The sequence below is a fragment of the Gopherus flavomarginatus genome, chromosome 2, assembly GCF_025201925.1.
Source record: "Gopherus flavomarginatus isolate rGopFla2 chromosome 2, rGopFla2.mat.asm, whole genome shotgun sequence".
NCBI classification, from domain to species: Eukaryota; Metazoa; Chordata; order Testudines; family Testudinidae; genus Gopherus; species Gopherus flavomarginatus.
In genome coordinates this window covers 264,709,264-264,734,003 of record NC_066618.1, presented here as the reverse complement: position 1 = coordinate 264,734,003, position 24,740 = coordinate 264,709,264, and the positions used below count along the sequence as shown (strand labels likewise).

Sequence of the window (24,740 nt, the reverse complement as noted above, 5' to 3'; positions counted from 1 at the left end):
CCAGATGGAAGGCCAAGATAGCAGCAAGGTGTACCTTAATGGATGCTGCTGCAAGGCCTTGTTGTTTCAGGTACAGGAGGTACTCTAGGATGAGTGGTATGGACACCTGGGGTGAAGGTGTGTGATGCTGGGTGCACCAGCAAGTGAACCTCTTCCACTTAGCTAGATAAGTGGCCTTGGTGGATGGTTTCCTGCTGCCAAGTTGGACCTCCCTTACCGGTCCTGAGCACAGGAGATTCATTGGGTTTAACCATGAAGCTTCCAGGCCGTGAGATGGAGGGACTGGAGGTCTGGGTGGTGAAGGCAACCATGGTCCTGTGTGATCAGTTTGGAGTAGAGTGGTAACATGATCGGGGTGTCCACTGACAGCTCCAGAAGCCTGGTATACCAATGTTTATGGGGCCACGCTGGGGCCAGCAGGATTACCTTCGCCTTTTTTCCTGTGGATCTTGAGCAGCACCTTGTGCACAAGTGGGACCAGTGGAAAGGCATACATGAGGCAGTCTCCCCAGGGTAGAAAGAACACATCTGAGATTGAACCTAGGCTGTGTTTCTGAAAGGAGCAAAATGTTGGGCACTTTCTGTAGCTCCAAGTGGCAAACAGATCGACCTGGGGAAACCCCCACCTTTGGAAGATGGAATGTATGACATCCAGACAGATGGACCACTCATGATTGTGGAATGATCTGCTGAGAAGGTCCGCTACTTCGTTCTGCATGCCTGGGAGATAGCCCACTCCATTCACTTGGAGGCATCCTATGCAGAACTCCCATAGCTGGGCAGCTTCCCAACATAGGAGGGGAGGAACAGGCTCCACCCTGCTTGATGTAAAACATGGAAGGGGTGTTGTCCATCATCACTGCCAAACACTGGCCTTGCAGTAGGGACTGGTAAGTTTGGCATGCCAGTCACACCGCTCTGAGCTCCCAGATATTGATATGAAGTGAGAGCTCATCCTGTGACCATAGGCCCTGTGTTCAGAGATCTCCCAGATGTGCCCCCCAACCTAGCAGTGATGCATCCATTATCAGGGACAAGGTGGGCTGTGGGCTGATGAAGGGGACTCCTACACACACTAGCCGCGGGGTGAGCCACCAATGGAGGAACTATAATACTTGCTTTGGCACTGTCACCACTGAGTCCAGGCTGTCACACCCCGGGTGATAGGATGAAGCAATCCACGCTCAGAGTGGACTGAGCCTCAGTCTGGCATACCAGACCACGTAAGTGCAGACTACCATGTGGCTGAGGAGACTCAAGCATCCCCATGCTGTAGTAGTCGAATACCGCCTGAAGTTTTGAATAATGTCTGTTATGGTTTGGAATCGGGTCTCTGGCAGGAATGTCCTTGCCTGTACTGAGTCCAGCACAGCCACCCGATGGGAGCTGCTAAGGGAAAAGCTTTCCAGCAACAATGCATGTGGCACATGCACACCTGATTGGAATTGATGTGGACAAGCACTCGAAGAAGAAAAAAAAGTACTGGTTTGCCAACTCACTGTGAACTAATTCAGTATGACCCCTGGATTACTTTTTCAGCATCTCTTTACCTGAATTGTTGGGGAAAGGTTCTATTTTGTATGCAATAAGTTTTAAGATATGGCTGCCCATCTCCACTATGTTTTCAGAATGATGTGTGTCTTTTTAATGCCTTATAATAATTGGATTCAGGTCTATGGTTAAACCCATGCAACTACATTCACATTAGTAGGACTGAACAGGATGTAAGTCATGGCGTAATTGTGCTCTAAATGCTTATTAAAATAATCTGATTCTTTAAAAAAGTAACATTAAAATGAATTGTTACTTGGGATACATACAGAACTAATTAATTTTTAAAATCATATTTTCATATAAAATTCTCATTTTGCTTGTATTCAGCTCTAATGCACTGGGGGGCTTAGCTATAAGAACATAAGAATGGCCATATGGAGTTAAACCAAAGGTCCATCAAGCCCAGTTGGCACATGCAAGGTGCTTGAGAGGGAATGAACTGAACAGGTAATCATCAAGTGATCTATCCCCTGTTGCCTATTCCCAGCTTCTGGCAAACAGAGGCTAAGGCCACCATTCCTGCCCATCCTAGCTAATAGCCATTGATTGACTTATACTCTATGAATTTATCTAGTTCTTTTTTTTAACCATGTTGTAGTCTTCATCTTCACAACATCCTCTGGCAAAGAGTTCCACAGGTTGACTGTGCGTTGTATGAAAAAATACTTCCTTTTGTTTGTTTTAAACATGCTGCCTATTAATTTCATTGGGTGACTCCTAGTTATTGCATTATAAGGAGGAATAAATAGCACTTCATTATCTACTTTCTCCACACCAGTCATGATTTTATAGACCTCTATCATATTTCCCCTTAGTCATCCCTTTTCCAAGCTGAAAAGTCCGTCTTATTAATCTCTCCTCATAGGGAAGCTGTTACATACACCTAATCATTTTTGTTGACTTTTTCTCAATCTTTTCCAATTCCAATATATCTTTTTTAAGATGGGACGACCAGATCTGCATGCAGAATTCAAGATGTGGCCATACCATGAGTTTATATAGAGGCAATATATTTGCTGTCTTATTATCTATCCCTTTCTTAATGATTCCCAAGATTGTTAGCTTTTTTGACTCCTGCTGCTCACTGAGTGGATGTTTTCAGAGAACTATCCACAATGATTCCAAAATCTCTTTCTTGAGTGGTAACAACTAATTCAGACCCCATAATTTTATATGTATAGTTGGGATTATGCTTTACAATGTGCATTACTTTGCATTTATCAACATTGAATTTCATCTGCCATTTTGTTGCCCAGTCACCCAGTTTTTTGAGATCCCTTTGTTAACTCTTCACAGTCTGCTTTGGACTTAACTATCTTGAGTAGTTTTGAATCAACTGCAAATTTTGCCACCTCACTGTTTACCTCTTTTTCCAGATCATTTATGAATATGTTGCACAGTACTGGTTACAGTACTGACCCCTGGGGGACACCACTATTTACCTCTTTCCTTTCTGAGAACTGACAATAATAATTCCAAGCTAATTGAAAGGTTGCAGATTAAGTTCCTAAAAGTGAAAATGGAGGAGCATAATCTCTTTTATATTAGAAATTCTATGTAAAGGTGTAGTGAGGCGGTGTGGTTCCCCGCCACCCTGGAGAGAGACGAGTCCCTCAGGACACCAGAGTGGGTGGAGCCAGGAAGCTCTGAGCATGCCCCCCAGAGGTTCAGGCATTGCCCCGGAAGTATAAAGGCCTGACCTCAGAACTCACTGGGAGAGCAGCCGCTAGGGAGGCCAGACGCCTCTGACCTAGTTTGCGATTGGGAAATCCCAGTGGCCTGCAGTAAACTCGAGGACTAGCCCGACCTGCCCCGCACCAGCTACCACGAGGACTTGCTGAGCCTGCCCCTCGCTAGCTACCAGGAGGAGCTGCCGAGTCCACTCCTCGCCAGCTATCCCGAGGAACCCAGGCTGCTGGACCCCCCTGAGGACCCCACCCCGACCCAGGTATCTCAAGAGGGGGAGTCTGTGGTAGCCTGGGGGCAGCCAACCGTAGTTTGGCTGCAGCACTGCCAGAATCCATGTCAGCGTGTTGCAGCCAGGATCCCCACTGACGCAGCAGTGGGTCTTCTGCCACTGCTACGGCCCCGGGCTGGGACTCAGTAGAGTGGGAGGGCCTGCATCCCCCTGCCACCCTACTCATGGCTGGCAGTCTCCACCTCTCCCAGACACTTCGGGGCCCCTGGAGCAGGGTCCTTCACTCGCTTCGGGGGCCCCGGAAAACTCTCCCGGGGCCCCAGAGCTTCTTCCGCTCCAGGTCTTCAGCAGCAATTCGGTGGCGGGGGTTCCTTCCACTCTGGGACCTGCCGCCAAAGTGCCCTGAAGACCTGCGATGGGGAGTCCTTCCAGCCCGGGACCTGCCACCAAAGTGCCCGGTCTTCAGCGGCAATTCGGTGGCGGGGGCCCCCGCCGCCAAAGACCCCAGACTCCCTGAATCCTCTGGGCGGCCCTGGCCCTGGCCTGAGGGCCTGAATGCCTGACTCAACATTGCCCCACCCTGACCTAGGGCCTGGACTTACTGTGTTATTTCTACCTTCGCAAATGCCTCAGAGGACAACTCTTGTGACCAGACTAATTCCCCCTAAGACCTATTCCCCAATTTAGTGAGGCAGTGTTGTTCCCCACCACCAGGTCACCCCACATTACCACACCGGTGCAGCTAACTAAGATGGGACCTGATGATGACCCCAAATCCTTTTTAGTAACTTTTGAAAGGGTGGCGCTGGTCGCAGGCTGGGCCCCTGACCAATGGGCCACTCTCTTGGCCCCAAACTTGACCAGGGAAGCCCAAGGACTATCTACGGAGGATGCAAGAGACTATAGCCAGGTAAAGAGAGCAATCCTGGACATCTTGGACTTTTGTCTGGAAACCTTTCGGCAGCGGTTCAGGAACCAGACCTACCCCATGGGCACCAGGCTCCAGCTGGCAGCCTAAGTGCTGAAGGAAGCGGGCAAGCAGTGGCTACAGCTGAAGAGGAGAACTGCGGACGAGGTCACAGAACCAATTATTTTAGAACAATTTGTACACATCCTCCCGGCACAAGAAAGGGTCTGAGTGATTCGCTATTGGCCAGCAACGCCAGTCGCTGCCTGTTGCATTGATGGAAGACTTCTTGCAGCTGAAGCGCCGGTGGGGACAGCTACCAGAGGCCCCACCCACCCAGCCATAGTGCTCTAACCCCAAAAAGAAAGGGGACATTCAGACTGAAGTGCAGAGTCTCCCCCCCAGGCAAGAGACTCACTCGGGACTTTGGACCAGACGCCCCAAACTCCCACCTCACCGAGGATCCGTGCCCCCCATATTGAGTGTCCTGAGGACCATTTGGGGTCCACCCAGGGGCCCAATTGGAGCCCCCACCCGCGGTGGTCACCCAGAACTCAGGCCCTGTTTTTTATGCGGGAAATATGGACACTTGCAGCGTGACTGCACTGAGATGGACTGCAGCTTCGGCCATGTCTGTTCCGGTAGATGTCTGCACAGTTCCGGTAGTCTACACAGTTTCAGTAGTTGTCAGGGACCACCCAACCGTGGCCCTGATCGCTTTGGCTGTGGCCAGACGTTAATCCATCAGATCTTGGGGCCCCAGCCAATCCCACCTGGGCATGATTTGGCTGCAATGCATCCACGGTGACGTGCGGCCCTACCCCAGTGCCTGGATCTGCTAATGGTGGCCGGGGTCACATGACAGATTGTCGTCAGACTGGCTCCTCGACCAGCCTACCCGGTGATTCTGGGGCAGGACTGGCCATCGTTCGAGAAGATCCTCCACTCAACCCCTGCACTGGAAGGAGATTGCCCCAAGGCCCAACTGAAGGAGGAGACCCCGGACCCCAAAGAAGGGACCGAGGAAACCAAGGACCCCCTGCCTGGGCCGACTGTCGAACCCTGACTTAACACCAACTTTTGCCGCAATCAAAGAGCAGTCCCCACTCTTAGTCGGGCCTATCAACAACTAGCTGCTGTTGATGGGGGAGTGATCGACCCACATGGCGCAAACCAGTGGCCCCGTTTCGAGCTACACTGTGGTCATCTTTACCAGGTGGAACAGCATCCACACACGGAAGAACCATAGACACAGCTGCTGGTGCCTCGGTGCCACCGATGAGCAGTAAAGAAGCTTCCACACAACATCACTGCTGCCAGGTACTTGGGCCATGAAAACACCCTCGCCCGGATTTTGACGTGGTTCTTCTGGCCCACCAGGAGGTGAGGAACTATTGTAGCTCCTGCTCGGAGTGCCAGTTAGCAGCTCCCCTATGGTTGCCCAAGGCCCCATTGGTTCCCATGTCACCGTGTTGCCACCAGGATCCCCACTGATGCAGCAGCGGGTCTTCTGCCACTGCTAGGGCCCCGAGCTGGAACACAGTGGAGTGGGAGGGCCTGCGTCCCCCCTGCCACCCAACTCACGGGTAGCAGTCTCTTCCTCTCCCAGACACTTTGGAACTAAGGCCTGGGCTTGCTGTTATATACTGTTACTGCTCAGCCCCTGCCTGAGGGCCTGACTCACCATTGCCCTGCCCTGACCTAGGGCCTGGGCTTACTGTGTTATTTCTACCTTCACAAAGGCCACAGAGGACGACTTCTGCAGCTGAACTAATTCCCCGCAAGCCCTATTCCCCAATTTAATGAGGCAGTGTGGTTCCCAGCCGCACCAGAGAGAGATGAGCCCTGGCTAACTTCTCTACAAAAACCCATGAAAGCTTATGCCCAAATAAACCTGTTAGTCTTTAAGGTGCCACTGGACTCCTTGTTTTTTTTTGTGGACACTGACTAACACAGCTACCACGATACTATTTTTTGTTTGTTACATTATACCAGGTAATCTACACATAGATGTCAGGCATTAATATGCAGCAGTGTAGTTGTAGCTGTCCCAGGATATTAGAGAAAGTGGGTGAGGTAGTATCTTTTATTGGACTAACTTCTGTGAACAAGAAATACAAGCTTTTGAGCCACACAGAACTCTTCTTCAAGTCTGGGAAAGGCACCCCTACTGTCACAACTAAATGTAAGCATAAATAGTTAGCTCATTCAAGGGTCCATTCAAAATAGAGTGGCCTGTTAACATCTCCACAGTCATAGAACAAAAAAGAGGGAGTTAGTGGGTTACAACAATCTGTCCTATGACTGCAGTGTGTCAATGGGCCACTGTACCATGCATCCGACAAAGCGGGTATTCACCCACGAAAGCTCATGCTCCAATACGGCTGTTAGTCTATACGGTGCCACAGGACTCTTTGCTGCTTGTACCTTGAATGGTTCCTTAGCATATGCAATAGCTATAGGGCCGGCTTTAAGCCGATTCCCCCAAATCGGGCCCCGCGCCTAAGAGGGCCCCGCACCCAGCCAGAGCCTGGCAAGCCCATGGCCCCGCAACCCTGGCTGGAGTACCACTGGAGCCCTGCAAGCCCTATGGCCTCACTACTGTGGCTGGAGCCCCGTAAATCCGCGGCCCCGCTACCCCGGCTGGAGCCCCACAACTCCGTAGCCCCGCTACCCCGGTTGGAGCCCAGCAACCCCATGATCTGCTTCCCCAGTGGAGTACGGCAATCCCCACGGCCCCGCTCTCCCAGCCAGAGTGCCAGCACGAGCATGGCAAGTCCCGCAGCGCCGCTCTCCCAGCCCGAGCACGGCAAGTCCCACGGCCCTGCTCCCCCGGCCCGAGCACCACCCGAGCGCAGCAAGCCCAGCGGCCCCGCTTCCCCTGCCGGAGCGCGAAAATTCGAAGTGTCGCTGAAGACTCAGAGTGCCGCCCGGTGAGTACAAGCTCCACAAATCGGGCCCCGCACTTACTAAAGCCAGCCCTGGATAGCTACTTATGTTAAACAAATCTGTTCCACCTTGCATTTAGCAGTGAGGCACTGAGTACTAATCTTGAGGTGAGTGAGCTTGTTTGGCTGTTTGGTTTTTGGCTGTTTGTGTATTTTCTTTATCTTTCAGCTTCCCTAATGTTACAGTGTCAATAGGATTATGTGTTTCTTTCCTTTGTTCCCTTGATCATCCTCGATTGGCCTGGATCTGCCTTATGGCCACCCACTGAGTCAAGAGTGTAACACTGTTGCACAAAATGCAAACATCATTCTGGGATGTATTAGCAAGAGTGTTGTAAGCAAGACAAGAATTAATTCTTCTGCTCTACTCCATGCTGATAAGGCCTCACGGGGATTATTGTGACCAGTTCTGGTGCCACATTTCAGGAAAGATGTGGACAAATTGGAGAAAGTCCAGAGGAGAGCAACAAAAATTAGTAAAGGTCTAGAAAACATGACTTGTGAGAAAAGATTGAAAAAACTGGATTTATTTAGTCTGAAGAAGAGAAGACTGGCAGGAGGAGGGACATGATAACAATTTTCAGATTGTTACAAGGAGGAGGAAGAAAAACTGTTCTCCTTAACCTTGGAGGATAGGACAAGAAGCAGTGGGTAAACTGAAGGAAAGTCACTTGCCCAACATTATACAAGAAGTACTGGCAGAGGCAGGAATTCCTGGCCCCCAGGCCTGTGCCTCAACAACAACATACTCTTTCTTTCCTTGAATTATTTAAAAATATAGGTCTGGGTTACCAATTACAGATTTTGTCTTACTCTATGAATGGACTTACTTTCCAATCAAAACATATGTTAAGAACATCAGTTTGTGTGTGAACAAATAATTAGATTTTAAAATAAACTCCTCTCTCCAGTTATGTTCAAAACCCTCTCTGTCCTTCTTGACATTATCACAGATCTCACAAAGTATGAAGGGCAAGGTCAGGCCAATACGTAAAAAGAAAAATGTTTGGGGAAATCAAGGTTCTATAGGAAGTAGTTTTGTTGACAGATTTCAGAGTAGCAGCCGTGTTCGTCTGTATCCGCAAAAAGAACAGGAGTACTTGTGGCACCTTAGAGACCAAGGCCTTGGCTACACTGACTCTTTACAGCACTGCAACTTTCTCACTCAGGGGTGTGAAAAAAAACACACCCCTGAGTGCAGCAAGTTACAGCGCTGCAAAGCGCCAGTGTAAACAGTGCCCCAGCACTGGGAGAGCTCTCTCCCAGTGCTGGCACTGCGACCACACTCGCACTTCAAAGCGCTGCCACAGCAGCACTTTGGAGTTTTGACTGTAGCCAAGCCCTAACAAATTTATTTCAGCATGAGCTTTCGTGAGCTACAGCTCACTTCTTCGGATGCATAGAATGGAACACACAGACAGGAGATACTTATACGTACATGAAAAGGTGGAAGTATGCATACCAACAGGAAGAATGTAATCAACTGAGATGAGCTATCGTCAGCAGGAGAAAAAAAAACTTTTGAAGTGATAATTAAGATGACCCATAGAAGGTGTGAGGAGAACTTACTATAGGGAAATAGATTCAATTAGTGTAATGACCCAACCATTCTCAGTCTCTGTTTAAGCCTGAGTTAGTTGTATCTAATTTGCATATTAATTCGAGTTCAGCAGTCTCTCTTTGAAGCCTGTTTTTGAAGTTTTTTTGTTGCAAAATTGTCACCTTCAAATCTGTCACTGAGTGGTTAGAGAGGTTGAAATGTTCTCCCACTTGTTTTTCAATGTTATGATTCCTGATGTCAGATTTGTGTCCATTTATTCTTTTGCGTAGAAACTGTCCGGTTTGGCCAATGTACATTGCAGAGGGGCATTGCTGGCACATGATGGCATATATCACATTGGTAGATGTGCAGGTGAACAAGCCCCTGATGGCGTGGCTGATGTGATTAGGTCCTATGATGGTGTCACTTGAATAGATATGTGGACAGAGCTGGCATCGGGCTTTGTTCCCTAATGCCCCTACTCTACTTGCGCTACACTGATGACATCTTCATCATCTAGACTCATGGAAAAGAAGCCCTTGAGGAATTCCACCGTGATTTTAACAATTTCCATCCCACCATCAACCTCAGCCTAGACCAATCCATACAAGCGGTCCATTTCCTAGACACTACTGTGCTAATAAGCGATGGTCTCATAAACACCACCCTATAGCAGAAACCCACTGACCGCTATACTTACCTACATGCCTCCAGCTTCCATCCAGGACACACCACGTGATCCATTGTCTACATCCAAGCTCTAAGATACAACTGTATTTGCTCCAATCTCTCAGACAGAGATAAACACCTACAAGATCTCTATCAAGCATTCTTAAAACTACAATACCCACCTGCTGAAGTGAAAAAACAGATTGACAGAGCCAGAAGAGTACCTAGAAGCCACCTACTACAGGACAGGCCCAACAAAGAAAATAACAGAACGCCACTAGCCATCACCTACAACCCCCAACTAAAACCTCTCCAGCGCATCATCAAAGATCTACAACCTATCCTTAAAGATGATCCCTCACTCTCACAGATCTTGGGACACAGACCAGTCCTCGTTTATAGACAGCCTCCCAACCTGAAGCAAATACTCACCAGCAACCGCACATCATACAACATAAACACTAACCCAGGAACCTATGCTTGCAACAAAGTCCGATGCCAGCTCTGTCCACATATCTCTGTATGTATAAATATCTCCTGTCTGTGTGTTCCATTCTATGCATCCGAAGAAGTGAGCTGTAGCTCACGAAAGCTCATGCTGAATTAAATTTGTTAGTCTCTAAGGTGCCACAAGTACTCCTGTTCTTTTTGTTGACAGAATTATTAGAGCCATATACTGTAAGTCAGATCTGAAATCTATGATCCAGCATCGTATCAGGGGCACAATGCCATTGGAGATACTTTCTTTCAGAGGATTTATGAAACACTGGTCCTGATTACTTGGGCCTTGTCAACATAACATACATTTCTTAAAATTTTACACCACTCGCAGTAACAATGGAGGCTATTGCGTAGATAAAGCATTGTTGGCCATAAGCTTTTTAACCTCCTACACCTGCTCTGAGAAGGATTTTGACAACATGGAAGTAAAAACACCCAATGGCACGTCTACTCAAGCATTCTCATCGATAACAGCAACAGTTAGAAATTGCAAGGAAAAACCTCTCATGTGAATACACACTTTCTCATCATTAAAGATCCTGTGGTACTTTTTGTAAGAGTAGAGGTTCTGACCCTGTTATGCTAGCTAAAATGTTAATTGGATATAATTATATTAATTATAATTAATTATACTCTAAGAAGTCCACAGCTTGGTTTGAGCATTGGCCTGCTAATCCCAGGGTCATAAGTTCAATCACTGAGGGGGCCATTTAGGAATGGGGCAAAAATCTGTCTGGGTATTGGTCCTGCTTTGAGCAGGGGGCTGGACTAGATGACCTCCTGAAGTCCCTTCCAACCCTGATGTTTCATGTTGAATCCTTCATGTTGAAGAGCAAATTTACATCCTTTTTTGGAGGACTCCCCTGCAATGTCTTCAACGTCATCAAGCAATTACATAGTTACCATGAAGTCCTGGAGTTCCATATTTTTGGATTGTGATTTTCTTCATCTTCTTACAAGCCCTTTATGCTAATAATTTCAATATATTTTAATGGGGAAAATGTTCTGATTTTTATATGTTTTTACTTCATTTTTTTTTGTTCATTACAGAGCATTCAAGAGATATTATTTTCCTTTCAAATAAAAGTACATGTCAAAAGACCTTGACTTTGGTGTATGATATTTATAACTTCAACTTCTTTATTTTAGATTACTTTGTTAATTTTTTTATTGTTTTAGTTACAAGAGTATTTTTAAACCATTTTAAATTCAATTTTTAATTCAATTACTATTTTTCCATTTAGTTACTGATCCATTTCCAATTGTAACCATTTTAACTAGTAAAGCCATTTATTCTTGTACATTATTAATAACTATTAATATCCAAAAAGCACAAACAAAAAATATTTTACTGAAAATACTGATTGAGCTACACAGGAACAAACCTGTTTGGAATTCCAGAAGAAAGGAGGTTGGGTTACATCCTCATCAGAAAGATCAGACAGAAGTTTTTCTTTGTCCTCCTGTTGCCAGGAAGATAAAGTGTTTACATCAAGATATTTTTTAGTGTTATCACAAATGAGGATATCATACCTGTTCACATCCAAAATAACTTTGAATTCTGCAAGACAAAACTCCACATAGCCCTCACCCCAAAACCTGAAATTTCTGTTTTCAACAAGTAAAATCCGTGAGTTGAGGCACATATCCAGGACATATGAACACAATACTCTAAAACCAGAGAATATTTATTTCTTTATCATTCTCAAAATTTGTCTCTTCACTTCTCAGCTAAAGAAAGGTCAGAAAGTGATCTTTTGCACCAATTACAAAGGACACCCTGAGGGGAGGCCAAAAATTTGAAACACTGTTGTGACTTCTGCATCAAACTTCATATCTAATATTTCTTCAAAGGGTATCAAGACACTATTAACAGTGTCACCATTCTCTGATTACTCTGGTTAACCAAATATCCATAGATTTGGACCCTGGACTTATTCTGCAATATTTACACCTTTCTTTGTATTCCTTTTATTAAAGCCCTGGAAGTCACATTAAGGCTTTTTATTTGACATCAATTTATTTGATCTTTGCTCATCATTTGTGTTTTGTTTAGGAAAGCATCTGAATTTTCAAATTTTTCAAAGCAAGGGTATCCAAATTGCCTTATTTATTTGTATAGCCTCTTTCTGAGCTTAAGTAGTGGCTGAGCAGCTTTTGCTCTGTTTTGCTTTTTGTTTGCAGTGTTTCCTGTGCAGTTTTATCTTCTTATGCAGTATCATCACTGCCCAAGTAGATCAAAAGTGAAAAAAGCCTCTAAATCAAGAAATCAATACCAGGAGAGCCCACACTGTAGGAAGTATCCCTTCTGCATCTCACTAACTGCTTCAACAAGCCAGTAATGGAAGCAGGATCAATTGTGCAGCTTTCTCCACCCAGGATGCACACCCTAGAATAGTTTTGAGGACAATATTTTGCTTAGCTTCTCTTTGAAAAAACAGGTAGCACTTGCTTTGTAACACTTTTATATTAATAAGATGTATGTATGCTTACTTGTGTGCATTGAACATCTTGTTCTTTTAAAGCACTGTCAGTATGAGCATGTTTAACATTCCAGTGCCTGCTTTTGGGAACTACCATAGGTGCTGGAATTAGGGGTGGTGGGAGTTTGATTTAATGGCTCTCAGCACCCCCACTATACAAATTGTTTCAGCGCTTAACAGAAAATAGTACCAAACTATTTTAAGAACACATTTTTACCTGTTTGGGATGACATAACCGGAAAAAAAGAGAAAAGAAGCAGTTTTAGATCTGTTAGGACAGAAAGGAACATTTATCTACATTTTAAGACAGACAATTCAAATAAATGTTTTGTCCAACACTGCAGGTTTTTGTATATGATTAAGCAGATCATTCACAACTGTTAGGAAATGGTTGATCCAGTAAAAAAATTAAAAACGAGGAAGATATGAAAATCTCAGCAATAAAATCTGTAAGGAGGTTAGGCATGCTAGATTTCTAAAGTAAGGAGAGGCAGATCTACTTGCTGCTCATTAGTGTATGTCTGTATAGTCAGAACAGGCAATACTCTCAGTTCTAAAGCTAGCAGCATGTCTTTGTTTTTGTCTCTTAGAATCATAGTTTATAACAAGACAATATATCTTTGGAGTTATAGCACACAAGTTGTATCACACACATAGCTATGTTGCAATGATACAGAGAGTCCAAATCTCACAAATTGTGCATATTGTGCACATATAACTACAAAACTGTTTCCAAATAAATAAAAGAAAAGAAAGCAAGCACTCTTGTTCCTTCAATGTCAAAGTAATTGTTAGTGCACCATGATGAATAGCAAATGTCTGTGCCAATAATCCTGGACATCACATGATGGCTTCATTATAACACAAAGTGATAGTAAATTATAGTTAGAAGACAAAAGGTATGGGCCAAAATACTCTTTTGTAAAATCAACAACACTTTACTTCCAGAATTACTGTAGTTTCAGTGTAAAATCTGATTTCATCTGCTGGCTAATATTTTAGAGGTGATGGTAATCCTCTTCTGAAAAAAATATGTAAAGAATAATTAATATCATATCCAAACATGCTTATTGTTCAGTTCCTCTTTCAAAAAGAACATAATCCTAAGAATCTCCAAGCCATTTTGTTTTTAGTTAAATAAAAAATATATTTTACTTTTTGAAGCTAAAGTCCTTCTAATTTTATGGAATCAAAATACAGACCACTACTGTGCCTATGTGATAAGAGAAACCTTTCTACTATCTATTCTGGGAAATTGTTAGATGTCTTATGCCCCTATGTGGCCAACCTGCACAACAAATTTGCCTTCACGTTGCTAGTAACAAAGAAGCAATAAAATAGAAAGGGGAGTATTAGTTCTCCATTTCCATTCCTCAACAAAAGCTATTAATATACACTGCAAATGGTAAATTGGACTGATATTGTGTTGTGCAGTTTATATCAATTTTGGTCAGAAAAGATACTCATCATTATGCGGTGGTGTGTTAATTTGAATATTGCCCAAAGCCACTGTGAATTCCAATGCAGTGCAAAGTATGTTGCTACAAATAGAGCATCTGATAGTACAATATTTGTGCATTCAGTTCTAAATGCAGAATCACAACCTGAAAATCCAGTAAATATATCCCATAATTAAGGGTTTTTAGTAGACGTAAGTACCACTTTAATTTGGTATTCTTAGTACTTTAAATTTAAAAATAAAGGCGTTTAGTCATCAAAAATATGTAGAGGCATAAAATCAAAGGGCCTTTAAAATTGGACTGGGGCATATACAAGCATTTAGTTATAAAGACATCAGATGAGGTTTTAAAAAAAAAAGATGTATTGATTTCTGTTTCTGCACCTTTTATTCCAACTGCAAGATAAAAATCATAAACAAGAGGAGTTTATTCCATACACTAGCTAGTCACCAGGTGGAGAGCAAACACATATTCTATGCAGAAAAATTCTGCTTTCACAGTAATAATCACAGTTAGATAGAAAGATCCTATTTAACCCAATGCACAAGTATGTATCACCATGATAACACAATTCAGAAGACCAGAGTTTCTGAAGTAAACTCATGGCTCTTGCTGCTTCAGCTAGCTGGAGTTGGGAATGTCAGGGAAGTGACACTCAGCATCTGGGGGAGGGCACAGCATACAGAACATCGCATGTTTGCACACCACCACAGCAGCTTATGGAGCAGTGTTTCAGTTTATGTAGCAGAGGCTAACTAAACTCCTATCTAAACGATAGCATCATTCTACCACCACAGGAGTCCAATTTCAGTTGAGACTTCTAGGTGCTACTATAATATAAATAAATACTAAAAAGACAGCCAGTCCAAGTAGGTTCCTAACTGGGGGAGATAAAAGCCAGCTTGATATACATCCTTGCTAGTAGATGATGGTGGGTTTGGGAAGCCAATGTTAGGATACTCAGTGTCTCTCAGAACAAAACACCAGCTCTCCTTATGCCCTCCAAAAAAGACTAAAGTCCCCTAGATTAAGAACCTAGATCATGTTAAAATATTAATAATGATGTGTCTCTTACTAAGGTTATATGTACCTACTTTCTCACCCTCTGATCCTTAATTTGCATTCTATATTGTATTTCATACTATATTAGTATGCTTGCTGCACTGTGCTAGTTTATGTATTAACAGATTAATTTTACGCTTAGTATGTCAGTAGTTATCTTTCTATAGTCTGATTTTTTCAAATATGAAAACCGAAAACTGAATGAAAAAAAAAATTGAAAAAGCACGAGAACTATTTCTGAATTGACAATTAACTTCAGATCTTGGGACACAGTTCACATTTGTACATCTCAAAAGCACAAGTTGTTATTTTAAAAGATATTTATGTGCTTGCCTATCCATAGTTCTGAAAAATTAACTGTATGTTTGAGCAATTAGTTTAGAGTAATAGTTTTACACCAGTAATCAAAGCTTTCAGTGAAAAATCTACATAAAGAAGACAAAGATGCCCATTATATTGTATATTAGAAAATTTAAATTGCTTTTTAAAAATCATAAATAAATAACAGAGGTAAGTAACTCCAAAACAAATTTAGGAAAGACCTATTGCTTTGGATGACCATTAAATAAATGACTTCTATAGAGCCCTACCATCAAGGTACAAATTTAAAATACTGATACCTATCCAGAAGACAGGGGAAAAAAACTACTTACACAATAGCCTTAAATAACTTTCAATTAATCAGATAGTTTAAATTTAATTACCACAGCAAACATGGCTTAGTCTCTCTATGCTGTTAAAAACAGCACAACAGCAAGGCTTCCTGAAGCCCAAAATCACTAGCTTGAAAAAACACCAAATTACTGTCTAAAGAGGTAGAAATATCCTCAGTCTAAAATTATAAACAATATTGAGTTTGAGACTGAGCTTCCTGGTAATCCTCTTTCATTAACCAGTCCCCTGGAATAAACAATTTTAAATCTCAGCCATATTAAATGCAATAAAATATTTCTCTGAATCTCTTTGTGATTTGAAACTTATCATTTGCAGCTTCTCTCTTACAGACACCCCCCCCATAAAAGTGTTAAATTTTCCTTTTTAAAAGGAGCATGCAGTCTGATTACTGCAAAAGCAGAAATGAGCAAATCAAGATAGGTTCATGAATGCTGAGAACAGTTGCTTAGGCAGCATTGATAGCTGCAGGCCTAAGACTATGCACTTGGAGATGTGCACTGTTTTACAAGCACAGTTCATAATATACAAATTATTGCTCCGTTTTGTAGATCTTCAAATATGTTAAAGCATGGGAAAAAAGCCATGTTAGGAGAAAATCTACCTTTGACTACAGATTTTCATTTATGTATGAAAGGATACCTAAATTCCTTAAATGGATTAACTTAACTTTGCTATTGTCCCTAAATTAAACATGGTTACAAATACCAATTTCATAAATTTGCATGACTAATTAGAAAATTATCTCTAAGATAGTAAAACTTGTGAAGAATTACATTAAATAAATATAATGATTGTATGTAAAAGAAAAAGTAGCAGTAATGGAAATCCTTAGAATAATAGTCTGTGAAATAAATAGATAATAGTTTTCTGATTTTTTAAAGTGGAAATGTGGTGGTATTTTAGAGAAGGAAAATCCCGTTTAACAATGGCCTTTCTTACAGATAGAAAGGGGAAGATTAAAATGTTATTTATACGTTCTGTACACTATTACTTCCTCCTTTTTGCAAAGTGTTTCCATTAATGCATTATCATTATACAAAACTACAGAATTCTCTCTCCTTCCTCAGCCTTCATTCATTCTTTTAGATAAAACTATTTCTTTCACCTTTAATATTTAATAATCATATGAGAAAAGTTCTAGATATAACTTATACAGCATGTGTTTACTGAATAAATGTAATAAAAGTAATAAGTAATATTTAATAGAGTTCACCACGAAAAAATGAAGCTAAAATACCTGTTTAGAATTCAACTACCCCATCACAATTATAAGCAACACCACTCTTTGCCATCTCCACTTCCCACAAAACAATAGCTGTTCATAACAAAATAGCCTTCAGAACTGACTGACCTACTGCAAAGCATCTACTGATCTTCTGTAATATGACTAGGTATTTATGATTAAATAGTCACATCCTTATAGCTTTAATCTTTTCACTGCCATATCCACATAAAATTGTTTTCTCAGACATATTTGTCTGTGACTATTGAATATGTTTTTAGGATTTCACCTAATAATGCTGCCTGGTATTGGTAGCTAATGGGTTTGAAAGAGACATATACATCTTAAATATTTTATTTTAGTTATGCTGTTTTTATTCCTGCAGAACAAGTTTCATTTAAATCCTGATATAAAGCATGAAAATTACCAATGGAGGGGACTCTCTGCTACAATAAAATATTAATATTTCGAAGTCTAACTAAAGAGATACCAGAAAACATACATATAGATATACTGTTGTCACAAGCATAGAAATGCTCAAGGAAAAATGCTTTATTTCTACTTACCTAATGTTGTTCAATGTTTGTCCAAAAAGATCATTTTGTAAAACATTTGGAGGGGATGAGAAAACCCCATGAAAATGAGATAAAACAGAATTGCAGACCTGGCGCAATGTCTCAAATTGCATTTTCTTTCTTTCCTTCCTTTTTATTTTTCCTCAGCACCTATCTTAAAAGTCATCTATTTTGCAGACACCATCAAACACAAACATGCCAGTCAAGTTCCATATTTCTCCTGATCTCTGTAAAAACTGTGTCTAAATGAGCAGGGGTTGATAGTTAATTGTACAGTCATTATTCTTCTAATTCAGTCGTAGAAGATTTAGTACCCGTGCCGCTTTCTCCTGACTGTAGCAAGAATTCTAAACAGCAGTAAGCTTTTTGGGCATTCCCAGCTGAAGTGTGAAGCTGAGCTGCTTTCATGTACTCTACTCATATTTCTCTAAGCCTATTAAAAACACGCAGTGAATAGATGCTGTCGTCAGGAGTTTCAGCACATCTGGCTGCCAGCAATAAAATCTCAGAAGTAATAAAAATGAGGACAAGGCATCCTCACAGTGTTACTACTGTCTAAGAGGAGGAAGATTTCTGCATCTTCCCCTCCTCTTTCCCTCCCCTGTAAAAATGACCAAACCCTGTGACCAAATATGTAGGTTTTTTTTTTAATGTGGAGGCAGCTGTACAGGACAGACAGACTATGCTAAAAACAGCTATTGTATTCTTCATAGGATAATATGTAGTGATGAGACTGCAACAATAGGCCTTTTGTCTCCTGTATTTGAAAAGCTATGCTGTACCTTGCATGAGATAATAGGATATTCATCTCAACTATTTTAATTTATTCTGAGTTCTATTCTGTAATACTGTTCAGTTACATTCTATACATATAGCATTGAGGCACTGATTTGTCACAGATATTTAAAAAATAATCCAAAATTAATTGTCACTCATCTATACAATATACTCCAGAACAAGAAGCCTTCAGCACCTTTTCAAAGTTTATTGCACATAATCAAGCATGTTAGTAGTGATCAAGACAGTGATTGCATCAAATATTCCATACCTGTCTAACCCCAAGGAAGGCTATAGGCTTGGAAACCTATTGCTTTGGTGCGTGGGCAGTACAGTAAGTCAATGAGCAAGACAGAACTGTTCATTTGATGGAATACAGTTACATTTTGCAGTGTAATGTGCTCAGTGAACACTGTTTAAAATCTGACAAATAACTGTCCATGAATGCAAATTATTTTTTTCCTTTTTCTTTCAATGCTCAGTTAGGCCAAATTATAGCATAACATTACAATAATCCAACTACCAAATTGAAGAATATCAGTTAAGATTTTCCTTAGAATCTCTTGTTGTCTATGTACTGCTTTAAACATCTCACCAACTAATTACAAAATCCTCAAATAAACGATCATAAAATTAGGGCTATTATTAAAGCCTGAGCATGAAAAGCAATTTTAACCCTCAAGGAAAAGGAAATAAGCAACCTTCCAACAAATTAAAAAGCTGCATTGATGGGCTCAGAAGGGAGTCCCTATCCAGTCTTCCCAGGCCAGAAGGATGGCAGCCACAACACAGGAGAAGGTGGATAGTGGTGGTGGGAAGTGGGAAACATTTCCAAGTTTGTGAAAGGGATACAGAGGATTCCCCACTGACACCTATGTTAAATAATCTTTCAAAATACATAATGGAGAAAATTATGAATTAAATCTAGACAAATATTATTGAAGTCCATATTAAAAAATATTGGGAGAAACAGTCTTTAGCTTCTTTAATTCAGGTAATAGCAAGATACCATGCACCACTGAAATATGTTTATATCTGAGAAACATATGGAGGAAGCAAGCTTGAAGCACAGCTATATAGAGCAACTGTAGTAACATTCCCACAGAGCACATTCTTTATGGATATTTTACTGTAAGAGAAAGAATGAGAACTTGACTCCTGAAATTAGCTAATCCGGATGAGGGGGGGGGAATGACATTTTTATATAATGCACTGAAATTAGTCTGTCTACATTCCATCACAAAGATATACAGCTAAAGATTCCATTGCATCAGTCAAGATGTATAACTGCTTCCTGCTAAATGTGGTCCCAAGCCTCATATAATTACTAGGCTTGTGGCAGTCTGTTAATAGTACTGAGGCAATGTGGTCTAGTGATAAGGTACAAGACTGGTAGTCTGGAGACCTCTGCTTTATTCCCAATTCCAGCTACATAACTACACTGCTGGGTGACCTTGCTCACATCACCAAAGCCAAAATGCTCACAGTTGGCACCCAAATATGAACATTTCGGCATTAGCCTCTCGGTGCTTTTGTTTTCATATCTGTAAAGGTAATGATATATATCCTACTTTGTAAAACAGGTTGAGAACTACTCATTAAAATGTAGTACATACTTTAAAAATTTCCTGTTATATTTTTACTCTTGCATAAGGAATTAACAGTAAACTTCTCAAAGTGTAGAGAATACCTACTCATTCAAGTAATACCATTCCTAACGGTAAAAAAGTAAAAGAAAACCTATTAAAATCACCCCCCTACTGTAACTGCTACTAGAAGAGAGGTCGGTAATTGGGTCTATTTATGCAAACACACATAAATATACTTTTTATTACTCTTATTCCTTTGTCCCTAATCTATATAATAAGATTCTAGGAATGTCACTCTGTGTGTCACTCTGAAGCCTAAAATGCCTGTTGAATGAATGTGAGGCCATGGAAGCGCTACAAGCATGGTTTAGAGCTCTTATTCTTCAGAATATCACCAGGTCGAGTCATCACTGGGTTTTGTGGTCTGTTACCACCCAATTTTTAAGTTCTCAGCCATTTTGACTTATAAATTACACTTGTGAGGTGTACAGACATAGTAAGGTATGTACTATACCATGCCAAGAGAACATTGTGAGATCAGAGGTAACTCAGTCCATCACCACCCTTACTCTACAGTCAATTTACATGCAACAAGTTCATTGGTAGTATGAGGGAGACTCAACAGATGGTAGATTACTTGGTCCAACTGCTACACTCAGGTGCCAAAATGCCACCTACACAAATCAACACACATCTCCCAGCTCAACCCTCCACCCACATAATACCACAACCAGCATACACAATAACCCCAAACACACACAGGCCCTCAGCACAGCACACACCCTCATTCTTTGCCCGCACAAATCCCCCAATAGAACACAACCCACACATAAATCAACCCAGCCACCTACTCAACACCACAACCGCACACACACTATTTTGGGGTGGGGAAGTATATTGGGACAAAGAGGCAGGTGAGACCAAGATGTGTGAGAAAATAAAATGGGGCTGAGACAGGTGGGGCAAGGAGACTGGGACTGGTAGCAGAGGGGAGGCTGAGACTAATTGGGCAGGAAGGCTGGGAGCCAGTGAGGGATACATGAGGTTACTGGGAGCCAGATGAATGGGGGTGAACACTGAGATTGGAGAAGCTGGGACAATGGGGGAGATTGCGACTGGTTGGACAAGGAGACTGTGACTAAGAATCAGTGTGGGGGGAAATGAAGGCAGAGGAAAGGGGAACAGATCTGACAAAAGACAGGGAGAGACAGATTAGAAGAAGAGCTATGAGGGAGGAACTAGGACTGGCTGGGCAAGGAGACTAAGTGTGGGAAGAATGAAAGACTTGGAGTGGGTGAGGAGATTGGGACTCAGACACCAAGCCCAGAAATGGTGGCTAGGACTTGGCTGTGCAAGAAGACTGGGACTGGAATTAGAAGTCTGAGACTGGGGCTGAGAAAGTGAGGAGAATGGGACTGGGACAAGGAGCCAGAGATTCAGAAGACACAGTACTGGGAAAGGGACAAGTTGGAGAGGATGGGGCATAAGGGGTCAAAACTTGTAACAAATGGGCAGAAATGTCTGTGCCTGCTAGATAACACTCCCCTTCACAGCATGAAATGGATCCCAAGACTCTTGAATCACACAATTCCTCTGTTGTCAGCAAAATATGAATCTATAAATAGCTATGAAACCTCCAGGTAAAATGTGTTTCATTCTTCTCTAATGTTGGTCCACATAAAGCATAAGCCTAATACTGCTATCAGTTATGTCATTAACTCAAGCAGTAAAGGTCTGTGTCATGGATCTAAAGACTCCAACACTGCTGATTCATAGAGTTCAAGGCCACAAGGGACCATGGTGATCATCTAGTCTGACCTCCTGTATAACACAGGCCATACAACTTCCCAAAAATAATTCCTAGAGCATATTGTTAGAAAAATGTCCAAACTGGATATAAAAATTGTCAGTAGTAGAGAATCCATCAGAACCCCTCTGTAAACTGTTCCAATGGTTAATCACCCTCATGGTTAATAATGTTATTTCCAGTCTGAATTTGTCTAGCATCAACTTTCAGCAATTGAGTTGTGTTATACACCTTCCACCACTATACTGAAGAGCCTACTATTAAATATTTGTTCCCATGTATTTACTTATAGACTGTAAGTAAGTCACTCTTTTAACCTTCTCTTTGTTAAACTAAATAAATTGAGCTTCTTGAGTCTATAAAGGCATGTTTTATAATCACGTAATCATTCGCATCATGCCCAAGCAGTACACCAGTGCAATGGAGGTAGGTGCTTGGAGTCTTAGGAGAATCAGGATTGCAACGCAGAATAACAGAGTAGTGCTTGGTAAGTGTATGAATAGACCTTCCAAGATGTCTGGCACACAAATGTCCGAGATAGACTCATTCTTCAATGACAACACTGAAGCTGCTTGAGCTCTGGTAGAGTTAGCCCTGAAAGTAATAGGTGGTTCTAGTTTAGCTAACTCAGAAAGTTCTTACACTGCCAGAAATCCATTTTGATAGTCTCTGAACTGAGATTGCCTTGTTTTTCAGTCTTTCCATTATAGCAACAAAGAGTCTTTGTGAAGACATGAACTGCTTTGTATTTGAAGATAGAATGCCAGAGCATGTGTGATGTCCAAGATGTGGACAATTACTTCTATCTTGGAAGTATGTGCCTTGGAAAAGAAAATGCACAGGTGAATTTGTTGATTCAGATGGAATTCTGTGACCACCTCATGTAGAAACTATGGATGAGTTCTTAGAGACACCTTGTCAGGATAGACCATTTTAGGAGGATCATCCATTAGGGCTTGAATCTCTCTCCTCTGAAGTGATAGGCACCAAGAATGATGTCTTCAATGAGTTGGAAGGCTTGACTCCCTGTTAGAGTGTCTTTTTGTGGTTAGTCACCTCTTGTCATAACTCAGCCCTCCATCCAGGTCACATTTTAATCCCATCCCTTCTGAGGTAAACAAAGAGCCCAATAAATTAAACTCAAATAAGCATAACTGTTCACCAAGGCTTATTCATCTGTAGACACTTCACTCTTTTCTGGGCTCTGCAAAGTTAGCCTCCCACTCTTTTGCAGAGCAACACTTCTCAGGGCTTTCTCCCTGGAGGCCTGGCTCCAAATTTAATAGTCTTTCTCCTATTTGCATCAAGTATGGGTGTCAAGTGATTAAAATTGTGCGATTAATCATGCTGTTACACAGTAATAGAATACAATTTATTTAAATATTTTGGATGTTTTACATTTTCAAATATATCGATTTTAATTACAACACAGAATACAAAATGTACGATGCTCACTTAATATTTATTTTTATTACAAATATTTGCACTGTAAAAAAACAAAAGAAATAGTATTTTTCAATTACCTCATTACAAGTATTGTAGTGCAAAGTCTTTATCATGAACATTGAATTTAAAAATGTAGAATTATGTACAAATAATAACTGCATTCAAAAATAAAACAATGTAAAACTTTAGAGCCTACAAGTCCACTCAGTCCTACTTCTTGTTCAGCCAATTGCTCAGACAAACAAGTTTGGTTACAATTTTCAGGAGTTAATGCTGCCCATGTCTTTTTTACAATGTCACCTGAAAGTGAGAACAGGCGTTTGCATGGCACTGTTTAGCCGGCATCGCAAGATATTTACGTGCCAGATGTGCTAAAGATTCATATGTCCCTTCATGAGTCAATCACCATTCCAGAATATGTGTGTCCATGCTGATGACGGGTTCTGCTCGATAACGATCCAAAGCAGAGCAGACCAACGCATTTTCATTTTCATTATCTGAGTCAGATGCCACCAGCAGAAGACTGGTTTTCTTTTTTGGTGGTTCGCATTTTGTAGTTTCCACATAAGACTGCTGCTCTTTTAAGACTTCTGAAAGAATATTCCACAACTTGTCCCTCTCAGATTTTGGAAGGCATTTCAGATTCTTAAACCCTTGGGTCGAGTGCAGTACCTATCCTTACAGATCTCACATTGGTACCTTCTTTGCATTTTGTCAAATCTGCAGTGAAAGTGTTCTTAAAATGAACAACATGCGCTGGGTCATCATCTGAGACTGCTATAACATGAAATATATGGCAGAATGTGGGTAACTCCCCCAAGGAGTTCAGTCACAAATTTAATTAATGCATTTTTTTAGCAAGCGTCATCAGCATGGAAGCATGTCCTCTGATGGCTTAAGAATGAAGGGGCATGTCTTAGTGGATGGCTGAACAGGAATAAGGACTGAATGGACTTGTAGGCTCTGAAGTTTTACAGTTTTGAGTGCAGTTCTGTAACAAAAAAAAATCTACATTTGAAATTGACACTTTCACGACAAAGAGATTGCACTATGGTACTTGTATGAGGTGAATTGAAAAATATTATTTGTTTTGTTTATCATTTTTACAGTGCAAATATTTGTAATAAAAAATAATAATATAATGCACTGTACACTGTATTCTATGTTGTAACTGAAGTCAATATATTTGAAAATGTAGAAAAACATCCAAAAATATTTAATAAAATTCAATTGGGATTCTATTGTTTAACAGTATGATTAAAACTGCGATTAATTGCAGTTAATTTTTTTAATCTTGATTAAAATTTTTTTAGTTGATCCTGTGAGTTAACTGCGATTAATAGATAGTCTTAGCATCAAGGTGTTTCCACACCACCTTTCCCAGTGCCCAGTAGGGGAAACCAGGCCCTCCCTTTGAGTTCTGGTTCTGGGACCGTGTGGCGAGCAGTTACAGTTCCCTTAGAATCCTCACTGCCTGCCTAGATTTCTTCCTAACTCGGCCTTCTTTTAGGTCCTTTCCCACAACTCCTCCCTGGGCTTACTTTACATATTCCTCTCTATAGGCCATTCCATCAGCTTCTAGCAAACAGAAAGGGACTGCAGGGTTC

At 41.6% G+C, this 24,740-nt stretch overlaps 1 protein-coding gene across 44 annotated transcripts in view; it reads right to left on the bottom strand.

Annotated features, from left to right (window-relative positions):
* Positions 1-24,740, bottom strand: part of RIMS2 (regulating synaptic membrane exocytosis 2) — an 885,358-nt gene that overhangs the window by 550,992 nt on the left and 309,626 nt on the right. For 8 of the 44 annotated variants that reach the window (XM_050940546.1, XM_050940564.1, XM_050940547.1 and 5 more), the window contains exon 1: positions 17,506-18,044. The exons of the other annotated variants lie outside the window; for them this stretch is intronic. In XM_050940546.1, the coding sequence (XP_050796503.1) occupies positions 17,506-17,627 (122 nt within the window). In that variant the 5' untranslated portion in view covers positions 17,628-18,044. Of the gene's footprint in view, positions 1-17,505; positions 18,045-24,740 lie in introns of those variants that run through there. 44 annotated transcript variants of the gene reach the window in all.